At 48.4% G+C, this 22,003-nt stretch overlaps 2 protein-coding genes and 1 pseudogene across 2 annotated transcripts in view; 1 reads left to right on the top strand and 2 right to left on the bottom strand.

Moving 5' to 3' along the window:
- The window catches only part of LOC117648488 (zinc finger protein 239-like), a 2,767-nt gene extending 2,221 nt beyond the window's left edge, over positions 1 to 546 (top strand). The window contains exon 4 of the mRNA XM_034390994.1: positions 541 to 546. Coding sequence (XP_034246885.1) covers positions 541 to 546 — 6 coding nt within the window. The remainder of the gene's footprint in view (positions 1 to 540) is intronic.
- Positions 547 to 4,752: 4,206 nt separating this feature from the next.
- LOC117648487 (protein takeout-like) lies at positions 4,753 to 9,948 on the bottom strand. Its single transcript, XM_034390993.1, has 6 exons — positions 9,882 to 9,948; positions 9,187 to 9,288; positions 8,516 to 8,663; positions 6,562 to 6,695; positions 5,634 to 5,789; positions 4,753 to 5,288 (listed from the first exon to the last, which is right to left on the bottom strand). The coding sequence occupies exons 1-6, from the start codon at positions 9,946 to 9,948 to the stop codon at positions 5,137 to 5,139; spliced, it is 759 nt and encodes a 252-aa protein (XP_034246884.1). The 3' UTR covers positions 4,753 to 5,136.
- Positions 9,949 to 12,951: 3,003 nt separating this feature from the next.
- Positions 12,952 to 22,001, bottom strand: LOC117648486 (annotated as a pseudogene).
- Between the last annotated feature and the right edge of the window lie 2 nt (positions 22,002 to 22,003).

Below are 22,003 nucleotides of genomic sequence, written 5' to 3'. Positions count from 1 at the left end.
GGGAATCAATGCGGCCCAACAGGCTTTCACTTCAAAGATCACATAAATTTGGATCCCGATAGAAGAACCAGACTTTCTAAACCTTCAAGTTTTAACTATGCTAATTGATATCCTCTGCGGTGCACAAACTTCCTTTTCTTTGGAATAAAAACTTAAAAGATTCATAAAATGTCTGATTTTTGGGTGCAGGTGGCGTGTTGTGAAATCAAACTCAGAACACACACGGTAAAAACGATTCCTGTTTTTTTTTTTCAGGAACTCCCTGGAAATCGCCTATGGGTAGTTCTTTCTCAAATCGCACGACCCCCGAAATCGATGTCTCGGATTCGGTCCAAACTCGGTGGACTCATTGCTTGGGTCACCAAAACCAAGTTTCTGACCCCGAAAAATTTTTTTTTGCTCTAAAAATATTTTTTTTTTAAAGTTTTAAAAAAATGGACCAAAAATCAAATTTTTGTCCAATTGACCCTACATTGTGCAAAGTTGTTTTTTCAACGTCTTTTGATCTTATTTCATCCTATTTTATCCTATCCCACTCAGAAATGATTTTTAACACCACTAAAAACCATGAAAAACGACAAAATTTTAACGTTTTCTTGATCCCCAAAAAAATGCATCCGAATTTTTTCATAAAAATTTTGTTTTTAAATTCTCTTTTGGTCCTCTAACATGTGTCAAAAAATTGGGAGAGTTAAATTTAAATTGCCTTTAAAAAAATTTTTTTTTCCACTTTTTCAAAGAAAATTTTCACTGAAATGACTAAATTTATCAAGTTTTCAGCAAGACTATTCAAGTCTCATGGCTCCTGGGTCCTCCTGGATGGGCAGTGATGTTGGAAATGTATTACTGAGTAGATAGTAGCTTCAAGATGTTTATTTTTAATTATTTTAGATGGTTGACAGGCAAACCCGGGAAGTTGCCCTAGACTCCGGCCCGGGCCCCGATCCGACCCCGACCGGTCCCGACTTTGGGCCCCCACCCGGCCCAGACCCGGCAAAGACCCCGGCCCAGACCCGGCCCAGACCCGGCAAAGACCCCGGGCCCAGACCCGTCAAAGACCCGGCCGACACCCGGTCGCCCCATAGGAATCCCGGCAAAGCCTTGGCTAAGCCCCGGCAGAGTCCGACCGAGTCCGGCCAAGTCCGGCCACGGTGTAAGAGAGCACCACCCGAAGAGTGGTCAACCTACACTATGTGCCCGGCGGAACCCGCCCCAGTCCGGACTTACGGTGTGGGGAGACCACTCTTCGGGTGGTGCTCTCTTACACCGTGGCCGGACTTGGCCGGACTCGGTCGGACTCTGCCGGGGCTTAGCCAAGGCTTTGCCGGATTCCTATGGGGCGACCGGGTGTCGGCCGGGTCTTTGACGGGTCTCGGCCGGGTCTTTGCCGGGTCTGGGCCGGGTCTCGGCCGGGTCTTTGCCGGGTCTGGGCCGGGTCGGGGCCAAGTCGGGACCGGGTCGGGGTCGGATCGGGGCCCATGGGCCGGAGTCTAGGGCAACTTACCGGTATTGCCTGTCAACCATCTAAAACTAGGGGTACGCGCCGTTTTGTTTGGGCGCGTAGTAGGCGAGCGATGCGTCTGTATTCTTGTAGAAGATGGTGAAGAATATATGCAAAGTAAGGCCAATACAGGGTCAATGTGAAACTCAATTTTAAAAGTTTGGTCACAAATTGGTAAATTTTGGGGAAAGTAAAGGTCTGGGATGAAATTGGAAGTCATTTTCGTGATCAGCACACCAAAAACTGCAGGAAACTATGTAAAACTCGATGTAAAAATTTTGGTCCGAAATTGGTAAATATTTGGAAAAGTAAAGGTCTGAGATGAAATTGGAAGTCATTTTCGTGATCAGCACACCAAAAACTGCAGGAAACTATGTAAAACTCGATGTAAAAATTTTGGTCCGAAATTGGTAAATATTTGGAAAAGTAAAGGTCTGAGATGAAATTCGAAGTCATTTTCGTGATCAGCGCACCAAAAACTGCAGGAAACTATGTAAAACTCGATGTAAAAATTTTGGTCCGAAATTGGTAAATATTTGGAAAAGTAAAGGTCTGAGACGAAATTGGAAGTCATTTTCGAGATCAGCACACCAAAAACTGCAGGAAACTATGTAAAGCTCGATGTAAAAATTTTGGTCCGAAATTGGTAAATATTTGGAAAAGTAAAGGTCTGAGATGAAATTGGAAGTCATTTTCGTGATCAGCACACCAAAAACTGCAGGAAACTATGTAAAACTCGATGTAAAAATTTTGGTCCAAAATTGGTAAATATTTGGAAAAGTAAAGGTCTGGGATGACATTGGAAGTCATTTTTGTGATCAGCACACCAAATACTGCAGAAACACCAAGGAAATTTTGGTCGCAAATCATGTAATTCTAGTTGAAAGTATGGGTCTTCAGTTGTTAGGTTTCTTAAGAGCGTTTCCTGTTCATAGTGTCATGCCACGAACCCTGACCCTGTTACTCAGTCGGGGTAACATTTAACAGCCAGCATTGAATTGCTTAATACGATTCACAAATACTTCAATTACCATTCGATATCTCCTTGTTACTGAACTTATGAATACGCAATGTTATTAGTAATACCTAAATAGCCTTTCTCCCTTTTAGTTTAAACTAGTGGATTTAACTATATTGATTTATCTGCTTTAAATTTAAAAAAGAGACATATTTACAGGCAGGCTGATTTCAACTACTTTACGGAGAAGACCTTCTGTCAGATCCAATGAATCGTGTCATAGAATCCAATGTCGAGGCCACTTATTGCTAAATGCAAGTTTATCTTATTGATAGTGATAGTCATGGTGTGTTATTTAATCTTTGAAACAGTTTAGCAAAAGTATTTACCTAACATTCTGAGTAAATAAAAAAAAAAAAAGCAAACTCAAACCATGACCAACACAAATTACCAGTTGTCGCAGACAATGTATGATTAAGTTAAAAGAATCGTCTCATGAAATCATATGACCAAGTCAGTGAATCGTCTCATGAAATCATATGACCAAGTCAGTGAATCGTCTCATTGAATCTGATGTCAATGTCAAACCTTGAATGCGCTACACTCGCTCATCATATGGTTTTCTTTAAGGTTAGTACTATAGTAAACTCACAGCATTGCAATGAAGCCTTTTCCCAGAATCAGTGCCAAGAGTCAGCAAAGACTATTTATTTTGGCAAGATTAGCATCTGGTTTGTACTCATAGAATGTATTAATATATTTTCTAACTGTTATTGAGCAAAGCAAACAACTGAAAAATATAGTGTCTGAGAATATAAATGGAAATACACTCACAAAGGTTAAAAAGACCAAATAATTCTTGCAATTATCAAACACACTCCACTGACTAAAACATTTCCCCTGTAGTGGGGGAGGGGAAAGGGTGGACGGACGGACGAAACGCGTAATAATTGTCACTTTCATTTTCCGTATTTCACTGAGTTGACTCTCCGGAGGGGTTTCAATCATTCTAAAATATCGAAAAACTATGACCGTACTCACTTCTAAGCCCTTCTGCTCTTTAGTTTGTTTTATTTGCCAATGTTTTGACAGGTCCCGTATTTAAGAGTCGCGGCCGCAAGTATGAAAAATTGCTACGAGCTGCCAAGCACTGCCAACCTAACCACGCTAAGAACCTAATTCAAAAAGATGTTTTGAATATTTCAAACAATAGTAATCGTGAATATAAGATAAACTCCCCCTGGGGGAGATTTAGGAGCCTTCCGGTGCGAAATTTTGAAACTATTTGTGCGGTAGTTGCTGAGAAACGTGAGTGAGTTACGGACACACAGACAGACAGACGCACGACCAGTCACTTTTTGGTACTACCACTTGCAAAAGAAAGCGACCTCCCGGCCGGGCCCGGCGCTACCCCGCACTCAGGTAGCTGCTGGAGATCCCATAGCCGCCTGGACGCGGGGTAGTGCCGGGTGCGGCCGGGAGGTCGCTTTCTTTTGCAAGTGGTAGTACCCCCAAACACGGCATGGGCTCGCTATCGCTCGCCAATAATTAAAAATAAACATCTTGAAGCTACTATCTACTCAGTAATACATTTCCAACATCCCTGCCCATCCAGGAGGACCCAGGAGCCATGAGACTTGAATAGTCTTGCTGAAAACTTGATAAATTGAGTCTTTTCAGTGAAAATTTTCTTTGAAAAAAGGGGAAAAAAAATTTTTTTAAAGGCAAATCAATTTAACTCTCCCAATTTTTTGACACATGTTAGAGGACCAAAAGATAAATTTAAAAACAAATTTTCATGAAAAAATTCGGATGCTTTTTTGGGGGTATTCAAGAAAACGTTAAAATTTTGTCGTTTTTCGGGTTATTAGTGGGTTTTAAAAAATAATTTCGGGTGGGATAGGATAAAATAGGATAAAATAAGATAAAAAGACTTTTGAAAAAACAATTTTGGCACAATGTAGGGTCAATTGGACGAAAATTCGTTTTTTGTCCATTTTTTAACATTTTAAAGGGGAAAAAAAAATATTTTTAGAGAAAAAAAAAATTTTTCGGGGTCAGAAACTTGGTTTTGGTGACCCAAGCAATGAGTCCACCAAGTTTGGTCCGAATCCGAGACATCGATTTCGGGGGTCGTGCGATTTGAGAAAGAACTACCCCTATGTCTCTAACATTGGCTTCCTGGGTAAAGCAGGTACCGTTTTTACCGTGCACGTTTTCATCATTTTAACAACAGAATGTTATCACTTATAATTTTTTTTATTGACAAATATAATCCATTCTCTTCCACATGTACAGTACTATGACTAGCTATGTCGAAATGTCAGCTTCGCTATGCACGAATGAATATGAGGTGGGTAACGATTTCTTTACGGGCTAGGAACGTGTGAATTACGTTCATCACGTAATCCATGTACTTCTGAGAGTCGTCGTCGGGTACACGTCACAGTGGGGGCAGACGACCGTGGTGGAAGCGGTCACAATTAAAGACGCGTCTTGAGCTTCAGGTTTCGCTAAACAGGACTCGAACCGAGCGTGAGGAGACCCCACCAATGGATTGCTCGTTCGAAGAGCATTTCATTGGTGCTCGTTCACACGTTCGGTTCGAGTTCCATTAAGCGACTCCGGAGCTCAAAACGCGTCCGGTCTCCTTGCCCACTGTACGCCGTTAACGTGTTCACGGCGCGAAGAGGTCGCTGACGGGCACCGCGTTGATGAGGTTCTTGATGACGGCCTCCACCACCTCGCGCGCTGCCTCCACCATGCTGGGGCCCAGCTCCCTCAGGACGTCGCGCCAGTTGTCGTTCAGGAACTTGTTCAGTTGGTCTCCTGCAAATGAGATGGGGATTGAGGCAAATGCCGGCCAAGCGCGGATACTGCAGAGGGAAGGGGTTCTTGCCCCCTCCCTTTTTGACAACTAATGGTAGCGGCGGCTGAATTCCCGAACGCGTTTTGAGCTCCAGAGTCGCTAAATGGGACTCGAACCGAACGTCCACCAATGGATTGCTCTCTGAACGAGGAATCCATTGGTGGGGTCAAACGTTCGGTTCGAGTCCTGTTTAGCGAGTCTGGAGCTCAAAACGCGTCTCGAATTTTGGTCGTCTCCACGGTCTTCTGGCCCACCGTGATCCGTCACGATGCCAGAACGTCGTAAAACAAGAAGCTGTTCCTCACCCAGACGACGGTCCCCGTTGAAGAGTCCATTGAGCTCGCACTTGAGTCCGTCGGCGTCGGTGATGCGTATCTTGGAGTTGACGAGCGTGGAGTACTCCTTGCCGTCCGCGCCCTTCCTCAGAGGCCAGTCAAACGAGTAGTGCAGCTTGAGATTTTCTGCGGACAACAGTGAGGGACTCTACTCTGTCTCTGTGCTAAAGGGTATCTGTCGCAAGATTTTGCAATTTCAAAGCAGCGGAAAATGCGTCGCAAGCTTAGCGCCTTGAGGGTGGGCCTTCCCGTCACACACCAGTGCGGCGACGTTGCCTACCCAGCACTTCGCAGGCGCCAGAGCCCTGCGTCACTGTTAAAAATGATCCAGGAAGCGGAAGAAGGGTATAAGTCGAATTGAATCCGTGCACTTTTGCAAGGCCTAAACCTAGCAGGTGGGAGAACAGGTGGGGAATGTCATCTAAAAATAGATGCAAGGGGATGGGACTTGTCTCACCACACTCCTTTCTGGACCAAATTTTCGCTCATGTTTACTTGATAGACTGATAAGAGGTCACTGAATCAACTCGACTTAACCTCTTCTTCCGCTTCCTGGATCAAATGTGCACTGCACTTAAGGTGCAGCAGCGGGGGAAGGTGAACCATATCGTTGTGGACGGTCAGGTGAAACCTTGAGACACCACACCACACCACACGGTAAACGAAAGTCCCACTGCAAAGCCGGTGGTAAGTTTGCTTGCCACAAATTTGACAAGCCGTTTTGAATGCCAAAAATTGCCCCCTCTCTCTCTCTCTCTCTCTCTCTCTCTCTCTCTCCCCTTCCTCTCTCTCCCTCCCCTCTCTCTCTCTCTCTCTCTCTCTCTCTCTCTCTCTCTCTCTCTCCCTCTCTCCTCTCTCTCTCTCTCTCTCTCTCTCTCTCTAGCCTAGGCATACGTACGGAAGGTGAAGTTGGAGGGCCCGCTGCCCGTCATGGGCAGCAGCAGGATCCTGCCGGCCGCCTTGTAGGGCCCCGCCATGACGAACGTCGGGAACGTCAGGTCGAAGCTGTTGGTCTTCTCCTTCCAGCTCAGCCTGCAAACCGGCAATTTTTTAATTTTTTTTTTTTGTTTTAAAAAAATAGAGGTCTGCTCGCTTAAAACCTTACGAAAGTATTTTGAGCATACATAGTACAAACTAATTTACTTTGTTATGCAAAGAAATAGTTCGAAAATTTACACACGTTAAAAAACGGTTCCTGGTTTTCCCAGGAACTTTCTGGAAATCGCCTATGTTTCTCCCATAGACTTCCTGGGAAAACCAGGTACCGTTTTTTACCGCCCCAAAATATTTTCTTTGGTAGCTTATGTGTGCTTAAATTACTTTGCCGCAACAAGCTGATTTGCTTTGTAAGGCCTAAAATAGTTTGTAAAGTTTCCCCAGTGAATTTCACATGTTTTTTCACACATTTTTCAAGCGACAGTTCAGAAATGTAGACATTACGTGTAGACAAAGACAGTAGTTTAGGATATGGGTGGCGTTAAGTCTGTGGCGGAGCCAGAGGGAGAGGTCCTGGTGTGTGTGTGTGTGTGGGGGGGGCAAACGTTTCAGGGGTACACCGCGACTCTTACGCCTCCCTTTAAGATGTGCACACACACACATTAAAGAAACAAACAAACTCAAACACACACACACAGTGCACCTGCACCTGGACAAAGTCGGGCGTCACTGCCAAGGCGAACCAGATCGGAGCGGAGCAGCGGGTCGGAGCGGGAGTGGCGCAGAGCGGTGCGCCAATATTCCCCTATTTTTAAACTCCCGCAATGAGCTGCGACGCACGCCAACGGCACGCGACGCGATGATTGCGATTCATTTATAAATTATGGAGGTGCGTTTCCTGACTCGCAGCCAATCGGATGGAAGAGACCGAGGGAGACACACCGCTTTCAGTGCCAGCCCTACCGGATGCGACGGCGAGGTGTTCGAATTTAGTCAAGCATGATGCTCCAGTGTCGACAGGGTCGCTGAAAGGGACTCGAACCGAACGTGTGACCCCACCAATGGATTGCTCGTCAAACGAGGAATCCATTGGTGGGGTCACACGTTCGGTTCGAGTCCTGTTCAGCGACTCTGGCGCTCAAAACGCGTCAAGAGTTTTACCCGCCTCCACCGGTCTTCTGGCCCACTGAGCAATATCGACACCCTTCCGGATCAAGATACCAGGACTCGAACAGCCGATGCGCGCGACACGCTCGGTGGAGCGTTGGGCACCCCGGTGCCACACTGGGGACCTTGCCCCAAGGTGAGCCAGCCCACAACGACGAGACGACTCTCTCTCTCTCTCTCTCTCTCTCTCTCTCTCTCTCTCTCTCTCTCTCTCTCTCTCTCTCGCTCGCTCGCTCGCACGCGCGGTGCGCGATCACCGGCCCGGTCACCCGGTCACCGACTCCTCTCCTTGCCACACTTGCTACACACACACACTCTGCTCTCCTTGCTTGACCTGGAGCGCAGCGTACAGTGTACTGTCTCTCTCGCACCTCTAGAGAATGCCCCACGAGTGCGAGAGAAATGGCACGACGGAAACGGAAACGACTCTCAGAATCCGTCTGCAGAGCAACGCCGTCTGAACAGCGATTCCCACGGACCTGTTGCACTTGATGCACCGTGGCTCCTTGCAAGGCCGCGCGCACAAGGCCCTCCGAACGAGGAATCCATTCGAGACGCGTTTTGAGCCCCAGAGTCGCTGAACAGGACTCGAACCGAACGTGTGACCCCCCCAATGGATTGCTCTCCGAACGAGGAATCCATTGGTGGGGTCACACGTTCGGTTCGAGTCCATTTTGCGACTATGGAGCTCAAAAACCCTCTAAAAAATTTGGCCGCTTCCACCGGTCTTCTGGCCCACCGCGACTCACTTCATGTTGCTGATCTTGGCGTCCCGCAGCCCGTAGATCTCCAAGGGGGCCCACGTCAGGTTGAGGTTGATCTGCCCCGTGCCCTGCGCCAGCGACACTCGCGGCACCACGAGCGGGTTCATGTTGGGGATCTTGAGCTTCTTGTCGCCTGGGCAGAGAGACATAAGCACTCATCACTAACAACTTTGCAGCGCACGGCGGGTACACTCTGTACCACTGTTATAAAACCCTATGAAGAAAATGAAAACAGTGTCACATTTGGCTTCACCTAACCTAAATGTGTGAATGTGTGAATGTGACGTCACATTCGTTTGAATGTTGATCCACGTTCGAACGAATGTGACACCCTACTTTAACGGCCGAGTCACGTTCAAACGAATGTGACATCATATTCAAACGAACGTGACAAAAATTTACACTATTTCCAACGAATATGACGTCACATTCGTTGGCTACGAGTGACCGGTTTGTAATTTCAATGCCTTTTCCCCCACGGTAAAAAAGGTTCCTGGTTTTTCCAGGAACTCCTGGAAATCGCCTATGTCTCTAACATTGGCTTCCTGCGAAAACCAGGTACCGTTTTTACCGTGCGTACCATATTTCCTATACATTTTCCTTACCAACACAACGCACTATTTGTTGTCTGCTTACGCTGCTGCTGCTTTACTCACCGTTGGTAAGTGCGGGGATCCCCGCGTTGGCCGCACTCTGCGCGCATTCGCTCATGGCAGGCTCCGGCAGCGACCGCGAGCACGGCTTGCCAAAGTAGGCCGCTAAGATGTAAACAAACAAAAACACAAACAAAAACAATAAGCATGCGAGTGAAATGGTTTTGGTTCACCGTCGTGAAGGTCCTCTGTGTGGGAATGCCTGCCGGTCGGTGTCGACTCACAGTGCGGCAGAAGACCGGTGAAGGCGGCCAAAATTCTAGACGCGTTTTGAGCCCCAGAGTCGCTAAATGGGACTCGAAACGAACCCGTTACCCCACCAATGGATTCCTCGTTCGGAGAGCCATCCATTGGTGGGGTCACTCGTTTGGTTCGAGTCCTGTTTAGCGGCTCTGGAGCTCAAAACGTCTCGAATTTTGGCCGCCTCCACCGGTCTTCTGGTCCACTGTGCGACTGCCCCTCCGGATGGGAAAGACCGCCCCGAGAGCAGCCCTATCGGAAGGTTCACTTCTTCAGTAAAGAGTCGCTAAGTAGGACTCTAACCGAACGTGTGACCCCACCAACGGATTGCTCTCCAACGAGGAATCCATTGGTGGGGTCACACGTTCGGTTCGAGTCCCATTTAGCGACTCTGGAGCTCAAAACGCGTCCGGGATTTCGACCGCCTCAGCCGGTCTTCCTGTCCACTGTGGACTCACGGAGCTTGGCGGCGTCGGCCGCGGCGAGCAGCGCGGCGAGCACCAGGGCGGCGGCCAGCGCGTCCATGGCGGTGTCTCGGTGCGCACTGCACTGGGCACCTCGGCGACTGCAATTTGTACCCCCGGAAGACGCGCCAAGTCCCATCCCGAGTCCAAGACTTCGCGGTGCAGAACGCACCCGCCGCCGGAGCCGCTTTCGTCGCTCTGTCTCTCTCGCACTCGTGGGGCGTCCAGTTGAGGTGCGAGAGAGACAGAGCGACGACAAACGACTCTTGGAATCAGTCTGCTGGTGGGCCTGGCGGCGCGAGCGATCCACTGCGATCCGAGCGGGGGAGCAGGGGGGGAAAGGGAAGGAAAAGGGGAAAGGGGGGGGGGAGTGGAGGCGTGGTGGACAATAACACCAAAAGAAACGAGAAAAAACCGCAGGAGCGTTCGCCAAGTGGCGCCACGTTCGTTTGATTGGATGCATGACGAGAGGGCGATTCGCTTTGTTGGGCCTAACCTAACCTAGCCGTCGTTGACAGGTATGCACAGCTAAACAAGACGCCGTGTTATCTCCCTCTGGCCGCGAAGCTATAGTCACACAATCAACGCTCCGAACCGGCGACATCGGCAGACACCCCCTCAGGCTCCGAAAGGCAGACGATCATTTGTGGTCCAGCCGCTAATAGCAATAGCTGTGGTGGCAGGGGCAACGGCAACGTAGCCAGTGCCACAGGCTTCACTCGGGTGTGTTGCAGGTCGGTTGGGTGGCCTACCTCCCAGGCGCTACACCGGTAAAACTGAAGCGTAGTTGTATGCTTGTAGAGGCCTGCGGCGGGCGGGTATCCAATACCCGTGAAGCCTATAACTTTGAAGTAAATGGACCGAAACGCACAGAAGTTTGAGAGGGGGCTGATCCAGTCAAAAACTATGTTCATGCGAAATCTGGAAGCTTTTGACAGAAAACCCAAAGGTTATAGGCTTCACGGGGATTGAATACCCGCCCGCCGCAGGCCTCTAGATACTTGATTCAAGCATAAAACTACGCTTGAAGACTTTACGCTTGACGTCAAGCGTAAAGAAGAAATTCTCCCATGCCTTTAATAGGCGGGGGAGGGGCAAAATGGAGAACTATGCTTGAAGCCGAGCGTAGTTTACTACGCTTGAAGAAAAAGGGGTAAAAATACGCCCGAGTTCACCGTGTATGCCGGCAGGGTTTGGCCCCCCGTCCCAAGCTTTAGATTTAAACCCGTCAAAACAATAGTTCGTAAGTTACAGAGGCATTTTTTTTAAGAAGTCCCATCGTGGAACACGACCGATGCCGATTTCCTCCATTTTTTGGTCAAAGGTAGTCCTTGTGGGTCTAAGAAAAGGGCCCCAAAAATTTTTTTGGGGCCCAAAAATGCACCGTTCAGATTCTATGGGCAATTTTCGTTTTCTCTGACAACTTTTCACATAATATGGCCAAAATTGAAAAATCACCTTTCTGAGGCTCTATGCACTCGATTGAGCTCAAAAGTGGAACTTTATGTAAAAACACGCGAGGAACACGAATCCGGTGCCCGTTTGTTGATAGGACAACCCAAACAGATGTTATGACTGTTTTTCAGGTTTTTTAGTGGTTTTTACTTTTCTTGGGGTTTTTGGGGTTCGGCATCGATTTTCCCCAAACCGATGAGTGGATTTTATAGATAAAGGACCAATCTATCATACTACGAGATAAAAAGTTTGTGTACGCCGCGTGAAAAGCAGTGGCGCTGCAAAAAATTTAAAACCGTCATTTCTGGGTAGTTTTTGATCAGATAAGCCACCTTTCGCGTGACCGTCTCCGGGCCCCATATCAGTCTAAATTTCCCAAGTGATGTCAGAGTTGGTGTGAAATTTCACCGCTGTAGCTCAAGAAGTTTGGAAATGGCAGCTTTCTAAAGTTTTGCAATAAAGTAAGGCATTTACTTTAAGTAGAATTGCGGTAAATGTGAAGACTTGTCACAGACCCGGTAATAAATGAGATAGATGAGTGCGTCAAAGTTCTCTAAGCGAAATTTTTGGACAAGGAATCCGATTTTGCCGGTAGGGAAGACCCTAGGTGTACTCTAAACTACGTTTTCGTGCAAACCACATAAAAATGGTCTTTTTTCCGACTTCAGAGTTCGCCTAGGGTCTCCGTACCGGCAAAATCGGATTCCTTGTCCAAAATTACGCTTAGAGAACTTTGACGCACTCATCTATCTCATTTATTACCCGATCTGTGACAAGTCTTCACATTTACCGCAATTCTACTTAAAGTAAATGCCTTACTTTATTGCAAAACTTTAGAAAGCTGCCATTTCCAAACTTCTTGAGCTACAGCGGTGAAATTTCACACCAACTCTGACATCACTTGGGACAGTATTTAGACTGACTATGGGGGCGAGACGGTCACGCGAAAGGTGGCTTATCTGATCTAAAACTACCCAGAAATGACGGTTTTTCAATTTTTGCAGCGCCACTGCTTTTCACGCGGCGTACACAAACTTTTTATCTCGTAATATGATAGATTGGTCCTTTATCTATAAAATCCACTCATCGGATTGGCGAAAATCGATGCCGAACACCAAAACCCCAAGAAAAGTAAAAACCACTACAAAACCTGAAAAACAGTCATAACATCTGTTTGGGTTGTCCTATCAACAAACGGGCACCGGATTTGTGTTCCTCGCGTGATTTTACATACGATACCACATTTTGAGCTCAATCGAGTGCATAGAGGCCTCAGAAAGGTGATTTTTCAATTTTGGCCATATTATGTGAAAAGTTGTCAGAGAAAACGAAAATTGCCCATAGAATCTGAACGGTGCATATTTCGGCTCAAAAAATTTGTGGCCTTTCTTAGACCCACAAGGACTACCTTTGACCAAAAAATGGAGGAAATCGGCATCGGTCGTGTTCCACGATCGGACTTCTTAAAAAAAATGCCTCACAAAGTTTGCACGCTTGCATTTTCGCATTTTCTTTGTAAACTTGCACACGTTTAAAATACTTCCTTATGACTGGCCTGAATTTTTTTGTAAGGTTTCCAGGAGTGTGGGTAATAAAAACAATTCATTTACCAAGGAATGCATTTATTTATTCTAGTGTGCCCTATTGATGGGTCCGTCACACTGGCTGCACGAAGCGGGCGTACTTGGTCGTCGCCACATCGCGGAAGAGACGTGCCGAGTTCTTGAGCACCCTGGGCCGGTTGGGGTCGTCGTAGTCGACGTGGGCCAGGCCGAACCTCAAGCTGCAAGGAACAAAAAGGCAATAAAAAAAGGCAAAAAAGGCGGTGAAATAAATTTCAGTCAAATTTTGATGAATTTCAGTCAAATTTCGATGAATTTCAGTCAAATTTCGATAAATTACAGAATTGAAGAATTTCAGTCGAACTTTGAAAAATTTTAGTCGAATTTCGATGAATTTTAGTGACTTTTACATGTTTGCTGAATTTTGGTGTACAAATTTGGCTGGAGTTATTTCCCCTTGCGACCGGTACATAAATGTGTAATTCCTTCTTTAAATAATAATAAACCACGAAAATTATCGAGTCAACTGCGGGCGGAGTCTCGTTCAAATTTGCACGCATTATTCGGTGTGTGTGTGGGGGGGGGGGGCATTCTCCCAAGCAGCACCACTCTGAATGTATTGAAGTGAAATTTGAGAGCAATTTAATGCGATCGTACCCACGTGACCGATTTTAGGCCACTTTTTGACCCCCTCCCCCCTCCTCGTGACCTAGATAACCTAACCTTCCCATGTTTTTAAAAAAGGGCGTAGTGTTTGGCTAACCCCCCCCCCCAAAAAAAAAAAAACGGTCACGTAATATGGGTACGGCCAACTGAATTCGGTGCAAGCAATATTTCTCCATATCACGAATCTTGTATCGATATTCACTGCTGTAGGTAAAAAAGAAAAGCCCTAGTACCTAATACCATTTAGTACCGTTTGGAGTGGGGTGACAAAAAGGCACCTACCTGAATCCGTCGCTCCATTCCAGGTTGTCCTCCAGACACCACGCAGTGTAGCCGATGACGTTGCAGCCATCTTCGTTGATGGCCCTGGCTAAAGCTCGCATGTACGTCTGTGGAAGAGGGCAAGGTTAAGTCTCCAGCACGAAAGCAAGTCATGTGCGCTGTCAGGAAGCCACTTCATGACTAAATCAAAAATGACATTTTCATCACAAATTTGTAACATTTTCATCACAAATTGACGACATTTTCATGAAAGCTCATTTCCCTATTGTCAAGTGACAATCAAAATTCTTACTGTCCCCTCAGGTCACAGTGAGTCAGCGGTCTGGTGGAGGCCGCCACATCTCTTAACGCGTTTTGAGCTCTAGAGTCGCTACACAGGACTCGAACAGAACGTGTGACCCCACCAATGGCTTGCTCACGAACGAGTAGTCCATTGGTGGGGGTGGGGTCACACGTTCGGTTCGAGAACCATTCGGCGACCTCAGAGCTCAAAACGCGTCCGGGATTTGGACCGCTTCCACCGGTCTTCTGGCCCACTGTGCACGGCCCAGGGCCCACACTTACGCTGTAGTAGCCCTCTCGGCCAGGGTCAGAGGTGTACTCGTCGTGAGCGCCGGCGTAGCCGTTCTCGGTGACCAGCACGGGGAAGTTGTCGTACCGGTCCTTGATCCAGTTGAGCACGGCCCTGAAGCCCCACGGCGCCACCTGCAACGAGAGGCGTCGTTCTTTGAACGTACTCAAAATAGCCTTAACTCACCACGTGATCTCCAGATAGTACAGCAGTAGGGATCTTTGCGCCCCCAAAAGACACAATTTTTATGCCTTTTTCTTTGCAGTGCAGCCGCACTGTGAGCCATAAGACCGCTGGTGGAGGCGGTAATAATCCCGGACGGGTTCTGAGCTCCAGAGTCGCTGAATCACTAAGGCAAACAGCTACGGAAAATTCTGTAAACAGCTTGTGGTAATTCTCCGTAGCCCCCTTATCAATATTCTCCGTAGGCTATTACAGTAGTGTCCGTAGGACCGTACAGTCATCTCTATAAAGTCTTCCAGGTCCTACGGAGACGGCTGTGCGGTCCTACGGAGAACACTGTACTGCCCTACGGAGAGTACTAAGAGCCTACGGAGAAAGGGCTACGGAGAATCCTGGCAAAAAAAAACTAACAGAATTTTTCGTACCTTTTTGCCACAGTGATGGCACTTGAAACGAACGTGTGACCCCACCAATGGATTGCTCTCCGAACGAGGAATCCATTGGTGGGGTCGCACGCTCGGTTAGAGTCCCGTTTAGCGACTCTGGAGCTCAAAACGCGTGTAGAGTTTCGGCCGCCTCCACCGGTCTTCTGGCCCACTGTGCACCCGAGTCCTCCGCTTGTCGCGCGCTCACCACAAAGCTTCCCCGGGCGGTCTGCAGCCACGAGGAGCGCGTGAACCCCCTCACGTTGGTGTCGTTCGTCATGGAGGGGGAGGTGACGGCGGCAGTGGCGGTGCCGGGGGTCGTCAGGCTGATGCTGTAGTGGTTGAGCCCGATGAAGTCCATGGTGTTGACGATGAGGGCCCCTTTTCCGCGGGGGTGAAGGTGGGCAGCCTGGACACGGTGAGGCCGTTGCCGAAACTGTTCCTGTCGACGATTTTCCCCCATGAGGGGGGTAGTCGCCCTTCATGACCGGGTCGGCGATCCAGGCGAAGGTGAAGACGTTGGACCTCTCGGCCGCCTCCACGTCCTCGGGGCTGTCGGAGGCCGGCACGTGGAACTGCAGGTCAAAGGAGCTGCCGACCTGGCCTGCCGAGCAAGAGGAGCACGAATGACACAGTGGGACAGAAGACCGGCGGAGGCGGCCAAAAGTCTAGACGCGTTTTGAGCTCCAGTGTCGCTAAATGGGACTAGAACCGAACGTGTGACCCCATCAATGGATTGCTCTCCGGACGAGGAATCCATTGGTGGGGTCACACGCTTGGTTCGTGTCGTGTTTAGCGACTCTGGAGCTCAAAACGCGTTTAGAGATTTGGTCGCCTCCACCGGTCTTATGGCCCACAGTGCACAGTTAAAACCTTTTGGAGTATTTTTCGATCTGATGTACAAACTATATCGTTTGTTATACGCAATAATCGTTCGTTAATTACGAAGAACATATATTTTCGTCGTAAGTTCATGCATGCTTAAAATACTTTGTTATGACAAGCTACTTTTCTGGGTAAGGCCTTAAATAATTCGTAAGGTTCGGAGGGTGAAGCAACGAACAGTGGTTGCCATTGCAGCTAGTTTGGCAGGAGGGGAGCTCAGGGGCATGGCCGCAAACTGTTTTTCTACTGATGTGCCGTCTCATTCGTTGAAATGTCTATTTTGTCACGTCCATTTGAATACGATGTCTCATTTCGTTTGAACTTCGATCAACATACGCATGTGACATCGCACTCAAACGAACCTGACCAAATTAACATATAAGCGAAAGGCGTCACATTCGTTTAACATAAGTGGAGTGCCGCAGCGCCTTAAACGTGAAATTTGTGTGGCATTCGTACATAAAAGCGTATCTACCGTGGGATTCCCTATGAAGATACGTCGTTCTGTCAGATGATCAGTCATTTAAGCCCTTTGGTGCACTGCGCTGTACCTCCTTGAGTCGCCCTGTAGGTGTCGTTGTACAGGTGGTAGGCCTTGGCGTGAGCCAAGATCATGTTGTGGACGCAGGTGTAGCCTCCAGTCCCCGCCAGGCCGAGGCCAGGTGCGTAACTGGAGCCCTCGTAGCCGCCGTTGCAGAACACGTGGGGCTCGTTCAACATCAGCCACGTCTTGACCTGAACAGGGAGGCGCACTGCTAGAAAAAGCCACTACAATTGTAGTTTGTAGATTTAAATCTACAAGAATTCCTGGCGATTTTTTTTCATCAGGAATGGATTGTTCTTTCAAAGTACAAAAGATTGATGTACTAAGTACAATGGAACCGGCATCACCAGTCCAGAGTCCAGGCCTTGTTCGCTTTCTAGAATTCTTCTTGTACGTATTTTTTCACAGTTGTCGTTGTACTTTTGTTGGACTGTTCACACTTTTTCTTGGCGTGCAGAGAATGTGCCTTAGTTTCTCTGATGCTTTCATTATTTTACCATAACTTTCTATCCAAAATATATTTCTCTCGAATTTCTCTCGGTTTCCCAGATAAAGTCAACAACGATTTGAGATTTCTTAAATTTACAGTGGCATCCTAAAAAATTTTCCCTACTTTCTCGTGACAGCCATGACAAAAATACTATTTACTCTGACTTTCTTTGACATTTCTGATTTGGCTTACCCTGTCACCAAAAGTCTTGAACGCAAAGTCGGCATAGTCGAGGAAGCGGTCCTGAATGGCTTCCGTCATCCAGCCGCCGTCGTCTTGGTAGATTTGCGGGATGTCCCAGTGGTGCAGCGTGATCTAGCGGCGGACACAAGGGGAAATCACTGTGAATTTCGGTGTACAAATCCAATGAATTTCAGGAAAATCTCAATAAATTTCAGTACAATTACGATGAATTTCAGTCGAATTTCGATGAATTTTAATAAATTTCCGTGAATTTTATATGTTTGATGAATTTCGGTGTAACAATTCGGCTTGAGTTAATTCCCCTTGGGCGGACATGAGTGCTTTGGACTGTCGCAACTTTGCTTTCCACTACGCGCTTTATGCCTTTTGTCTGTTTGTCCATTTCACCATTAGTGCACACTGTAAAAAAAGTATTACTGAAATTTCATAATTTTAGTCTGAAGTTTTTAAACAGACTAGTGGTCTGAAAATTCAGACTAATTATTCAGACCATTCTGTCTGAATTCCAAATTCAGACAACTTGTCCGAAAAACATTTTCAGACTGCTACTCTGAAATATTAAATAAAAGTGCCATCTAATCAAGGAAAGAAATCAACAAGAGAACAATATGAACCACCAACGTGTGACGGTACCTCCTTTCTACTTTTCACTTGTTCGCTTCGGCCCGGGTTCGAACCGGGACTCTTTGGTTACGAGACGAGCTCGGTACCACTGCGCTACGGGCGCTGCCTGTCGGCGGGGGAAGCCGTGCCGCGTGACTCTCTTCAGAGGATATCAGCTCCTTTCGGCAAGTCCAGAATGCAAGTTCGGACAACTCTTACGGTTAATCTACCTTACACAGACGAATCTGCGTGAAGCACGGGTGTACATTATTATTTCCGATAAATTTATACAACGCCTTACGCCTAGACTTGATTAGTAGACAATCTGTCAAAATTTTCATACCAAAATTATGAAAACAGGTTTCAGCATGACAAGTCTGAAAACTTTATCAGAATTTTCAGACCTTCTGCTTAGAATTCAGACTAACCGATGTGATCTCAAATTTCAGAGTTCCTAGTCTGAAAATTCAAAGCAACTTTCTGAATTACCGATTCAGACTGCAAAGTCTAAACAAATTGTACTGAAATTTCAGATTTTTTTTTACAGTGCATATACGTAAGTTATGTGCAAATAATTTGTCTATCTATTTGGTACAAGTGCATAAGTACTTGTGGCAAAACTCACATTTTAACGAAAATGACAGAGTAGTGGCCAACTTACGACAGGTTCGATGTTTTGGCGCAGCAGTTCATTGATGAGGTTGTCGTAGTAAGCCACTCCCTCGGGACTGGAGCCAGCCGCTTGGCTGCCACCGGGCAGCACTCTGGTCCAGGCCATGGAGAAGCGGTACATGTTGACCTGCAGCACACGCGGGGATCCATTGGTGGGGTCACACGTTCGGTTCGAGTCCCATTTAGCGACTCTGGAGCTCAAAACGCGTCTAGAGTTTTGGCCGCCTCCACCGGTCTTCTGGCCCACTATGTGCTGGTACTCACGCCGAGGTCTACGAGCAGTTGGACGTCCTCCTGCCACTTGTGGTACGAGTCGTCCGCGACGTCGCCGTTGTCCTTCCCCGGCCGGCTGTGGAAGAACACGTCCCAGATGCTGGGGGACTTGCCTGCAACGAATGCCGAGGCACCGGGTTGTCAGCACTAGCGGGCCAGAAGACCGGTGGAGGCGGCCAAAATTCCAAACGCGTTTTGAGCTCCTGAGTCGCTGAATGGAACTCGAACCGAACGTGTGACTCCACCAATAGATTGCTCTCCGAACGAGGAATCCATTGGTGGGGTCACACGTGCGGTTCGAGTCCCATTTAGCGACTCTGGAGCTCAAAACGCGTCTGGAGTTTTGGCCGCCTCCACCAGTCTTCTGCCTCTACTGTGCACTAGAGAGACTCAGAGAAGCTGCAGCCTCTCTCGGCTCTCACCGTCCTCGTTCCAGGCCCCTTCGATCTGGTAGGCGGCGGAGGCCGTGCCGATCTTGAGGTCAGCCGGAAGCTGGTACATGGACTCCGGCACCGAGCTCCTCGGCTCGTACAGGTCTTCCTCGGGGTGGTCGCCGTCGTCATCGTCTAAGGCAGGGTGGGGCACAGTTTACAGGGTGTGTAGTTCCACATCAACACTGAGAATCCAAACGCTATGAATAAACACAGAAAAATCAAACGTGGTCTACACTGCAAGAAAAAGTGTGAAAAGTACGACAAAAACTGTACAATAAAAGTACAACAGGGATTGTAGAAAGTACAACGAGAATTGTACAAACCACAACGAGGCCTGGACTAAAAAGCACTCCTTTAATTGGCTGAGCGATAGCGAAGCCCGTTACTCAGGTGGGGTTGAAAAGTTTTGTCTGTCTGTCTGTCTGTCAGCACTACTCCTCCTGAACGGCTCGGCCGATCGGGCTGAGATTTTGCACACTTTTTGGGTATGTCCTTGCGATGCATCCGGTCAGCAATGGCTGATCTACAGAGCGCTTGGGTACAAAGTCCGATCTACAGAGCGCTCGTCTACAATGACCGATCTACACGGAACCACATTTTGAAAAGACCGATCTGTATTTCAAAGCTTTCTTGCTACCTCTGTCAATCGTAAAGTACGACTTGTAAAATTTCGGAACATTCTGTATTAGAAAATATGCTAAGCATACTTCGATATAAAGGTCATGGCTCGGCACACGCGAAATTTTACTATCCTAGCTCAACTGGTTCAGTTTTTAGCCGAAAAACAACTGAAAAACGGCGAAAAATCGAGTTTTCTGCAGGCAAATGCCTTCCGCCTTGAAGAAGAGGGGGTCAGGGGGGCAGAGCCCCCAGCCCCGGCAAGTTGAAAAGTAACAAGGGTCAAGATCTTGTTATCAGTAGATGAAGCAACTCTATCTGGAATGAAGGGGGGGTCTGTGGAGCCCCCCAGCATGCAACAATTTAGAAGTAACCGACGATGGGCAAGCCATGGCCTGCCGAAGGCAGGCTAGCGCCGCAGGCCAAGGTAGGTACGCCAGGCGCGTATTGGAGGAACAGGCAGCGAGACATCGCGAAGCCTGTTACGATAAGACGCGGTCTGGCGTAAACCTACCTTGTAATTTAAAGAACTGAGCAAACTGAAGGGTGTACAAGGTTTGTAGTTTAATAAGGTTTTCATAGAGCACACTTAACGAAATTTCGCCAAAAGTAAGTTGTGCAATGAGAAAAGCCAACGCGTTTGAGTCCGCACAAGGTACAAGGCCTGCCTTGCAAGTTTTGTGTTTATCGTGGGCCCAAGGTCACGTCCCAGAGTCCCCTATCTTCCCTGCAGAAATTTGAGCGCGCCTAGATAAGAACTGCTATAATCCGTGGTCCAATATTTTGAGCGCGCGGCCGAGATTTAAATACAAGAGATCGCGTGCCGAGTAAGGTGCTTGCTCTCGCTATGCACAGTGGGCTAGAAGAACGGATGAGGCGGCCAAAATTCTAGCAGCGTTTTGAGCTCTAGAGTCGCTAAACAGGACTCGAACCGAAGGTGTGACCCCACCAATGGATTGCTCTCCGAACGAGGAATCCATTGGTCACACGTGCGGTTCGAGTCCCATTTAGCGACTCTGGAGCTCAAAACGCGTCTGGAGCTTTGGCCGCCTCCACCGGTCTTCTGGCCCACTGTGATGCGCGAGGGGGTAAACACTTCAAGAAATCGTGTACAGACTACTCGGTATTACGCTGTATTACGGGTGTATTACACGTGTATTACGACCCTAAAATGCCCAAATTTGGCACATTTGACCCAAAAATGGTATTACGATCACGTGTATTACGCGTAATACACGGGTTTTTGTGTACAGGGTATTACGCGAGTGGTTACCCCCTCGGTGATGCGTCATGCTGCTGCCGACGGCTTACCGGGAGTGCCGGTGCTGACGCAGCGCTCCGAGCAGGCGTCGAAGGTGGTGCCGGCGGGGCAGGTGCCGGGGATGGGGTCGGTGAAGGTGTTGGTGGCCGTCTGGATGCACTCGAAGTACCTGTCCGGGCTGGACTCGTCGGGCAGGCGGCCCTCGCGCAGGCACGCCAGGGCGCAGTCCCCGTCCGCCGTGATGGCGTGGTTGGCGCCGCAGTCCGCCACGTATGCGTGCGCGGCGTTGTTGTCGGTGCACACGAAGTACACGCTGTGCTCGCTGCGCCACTGCTGGTAGGTGCCCACGTTGTTGTTGTTGCAGGCCACCGTGTTGCACGTCGCCTCCGTGCTGCAGGGCAAGCCGTGGAGGTCAGAGCCGCGAGGGGGAGGCGTGCACAGTGGGCCAGAAGACCGGTGGAGGCGGCCAAAACTCTGGACGCGTTTTGAGCTCCAGAGTTGCTACGCAGGACTTGAACCGAGCGTGTGACCCCACCAATGGATTCCTCGATCGGAGAGCAATCGATTGGAGGGGCCACACGTTTGGTTCGAACCCAATTTAACGGCTCGAGCTTCGAACGCGTCTTGAGTCTTGCCCACTGTGGGCCAGAAGACCGGTGGAGGCGGTCAAAATCCCGGACGCGTATTGAGCTCCAGAATCGCTTAATCGGACTCGAACCGAACGTGTGACCCCCCAATGGATTCCTCGATCGGAGAGCAATCCTTTTGGGGGGGTCACACGTTCGGTTCGAGCCCCATTTAGCGACTCTGGAGCTCAAAACGCGTCGAGAGGTTTGGTCTTCTGCGCCGCTCCTGTGGCCCACTGTGCCTCCGGCGAGAGGCATCAAGTGACGGGCCGCACCTGGGCACGCAGAGCGCCTTCTCGTAGCTGAAGACGTGTTCTTGTACGGCGTGCAGTCGAAGGGGTAGGCCTGGTTGTTGGCGCACA

This window comes from Thrips palmi, unplaced genomic scaffold (genome assembly GCF_012932325.1).
Source record: "Thrips palmi isolate BJ-2018 unplaced genomic scaffold, TpBJ-2018v1 HiC_scaffold_3, whole genome shotgun sequence".
Taxonomy (NCBI): domain Eukaryota; kingdom Metazoa; phylum Arthropoda; class Insecta; order Thysanoptera; family Thripidae; genus Thrips; species Thrips palmi.
This window is presented reverse-complemented; position numbering and strand designations above follow the sequence as displayed.

Bases quoted from the DNA above. Each gene is read 5' to 3' on its own strand.
- LOC117648487 (XM_034390993.1), bottom strand. From the start codon at position 9,948: ATGGACGCGCTGGCCGCCGCCCTGGTGCTCGCCGCGCTGCTCGCCGCG. The intron at 6,696-8,515 runs GTGAGTCGCGGT...GCCGGTTTGCAG, and splicing joins GCCAAGATCAGCAACATGAA to GCTGAGCTGGAAGGAGAAGA. The intron at 5,790-6,561 runs GTACGTATGCCT...TGTTGTCCGCAG, and splicing joins GCCCTCCAACTTCACCTTCC to AAAATCTCAAGCTGCACTAC.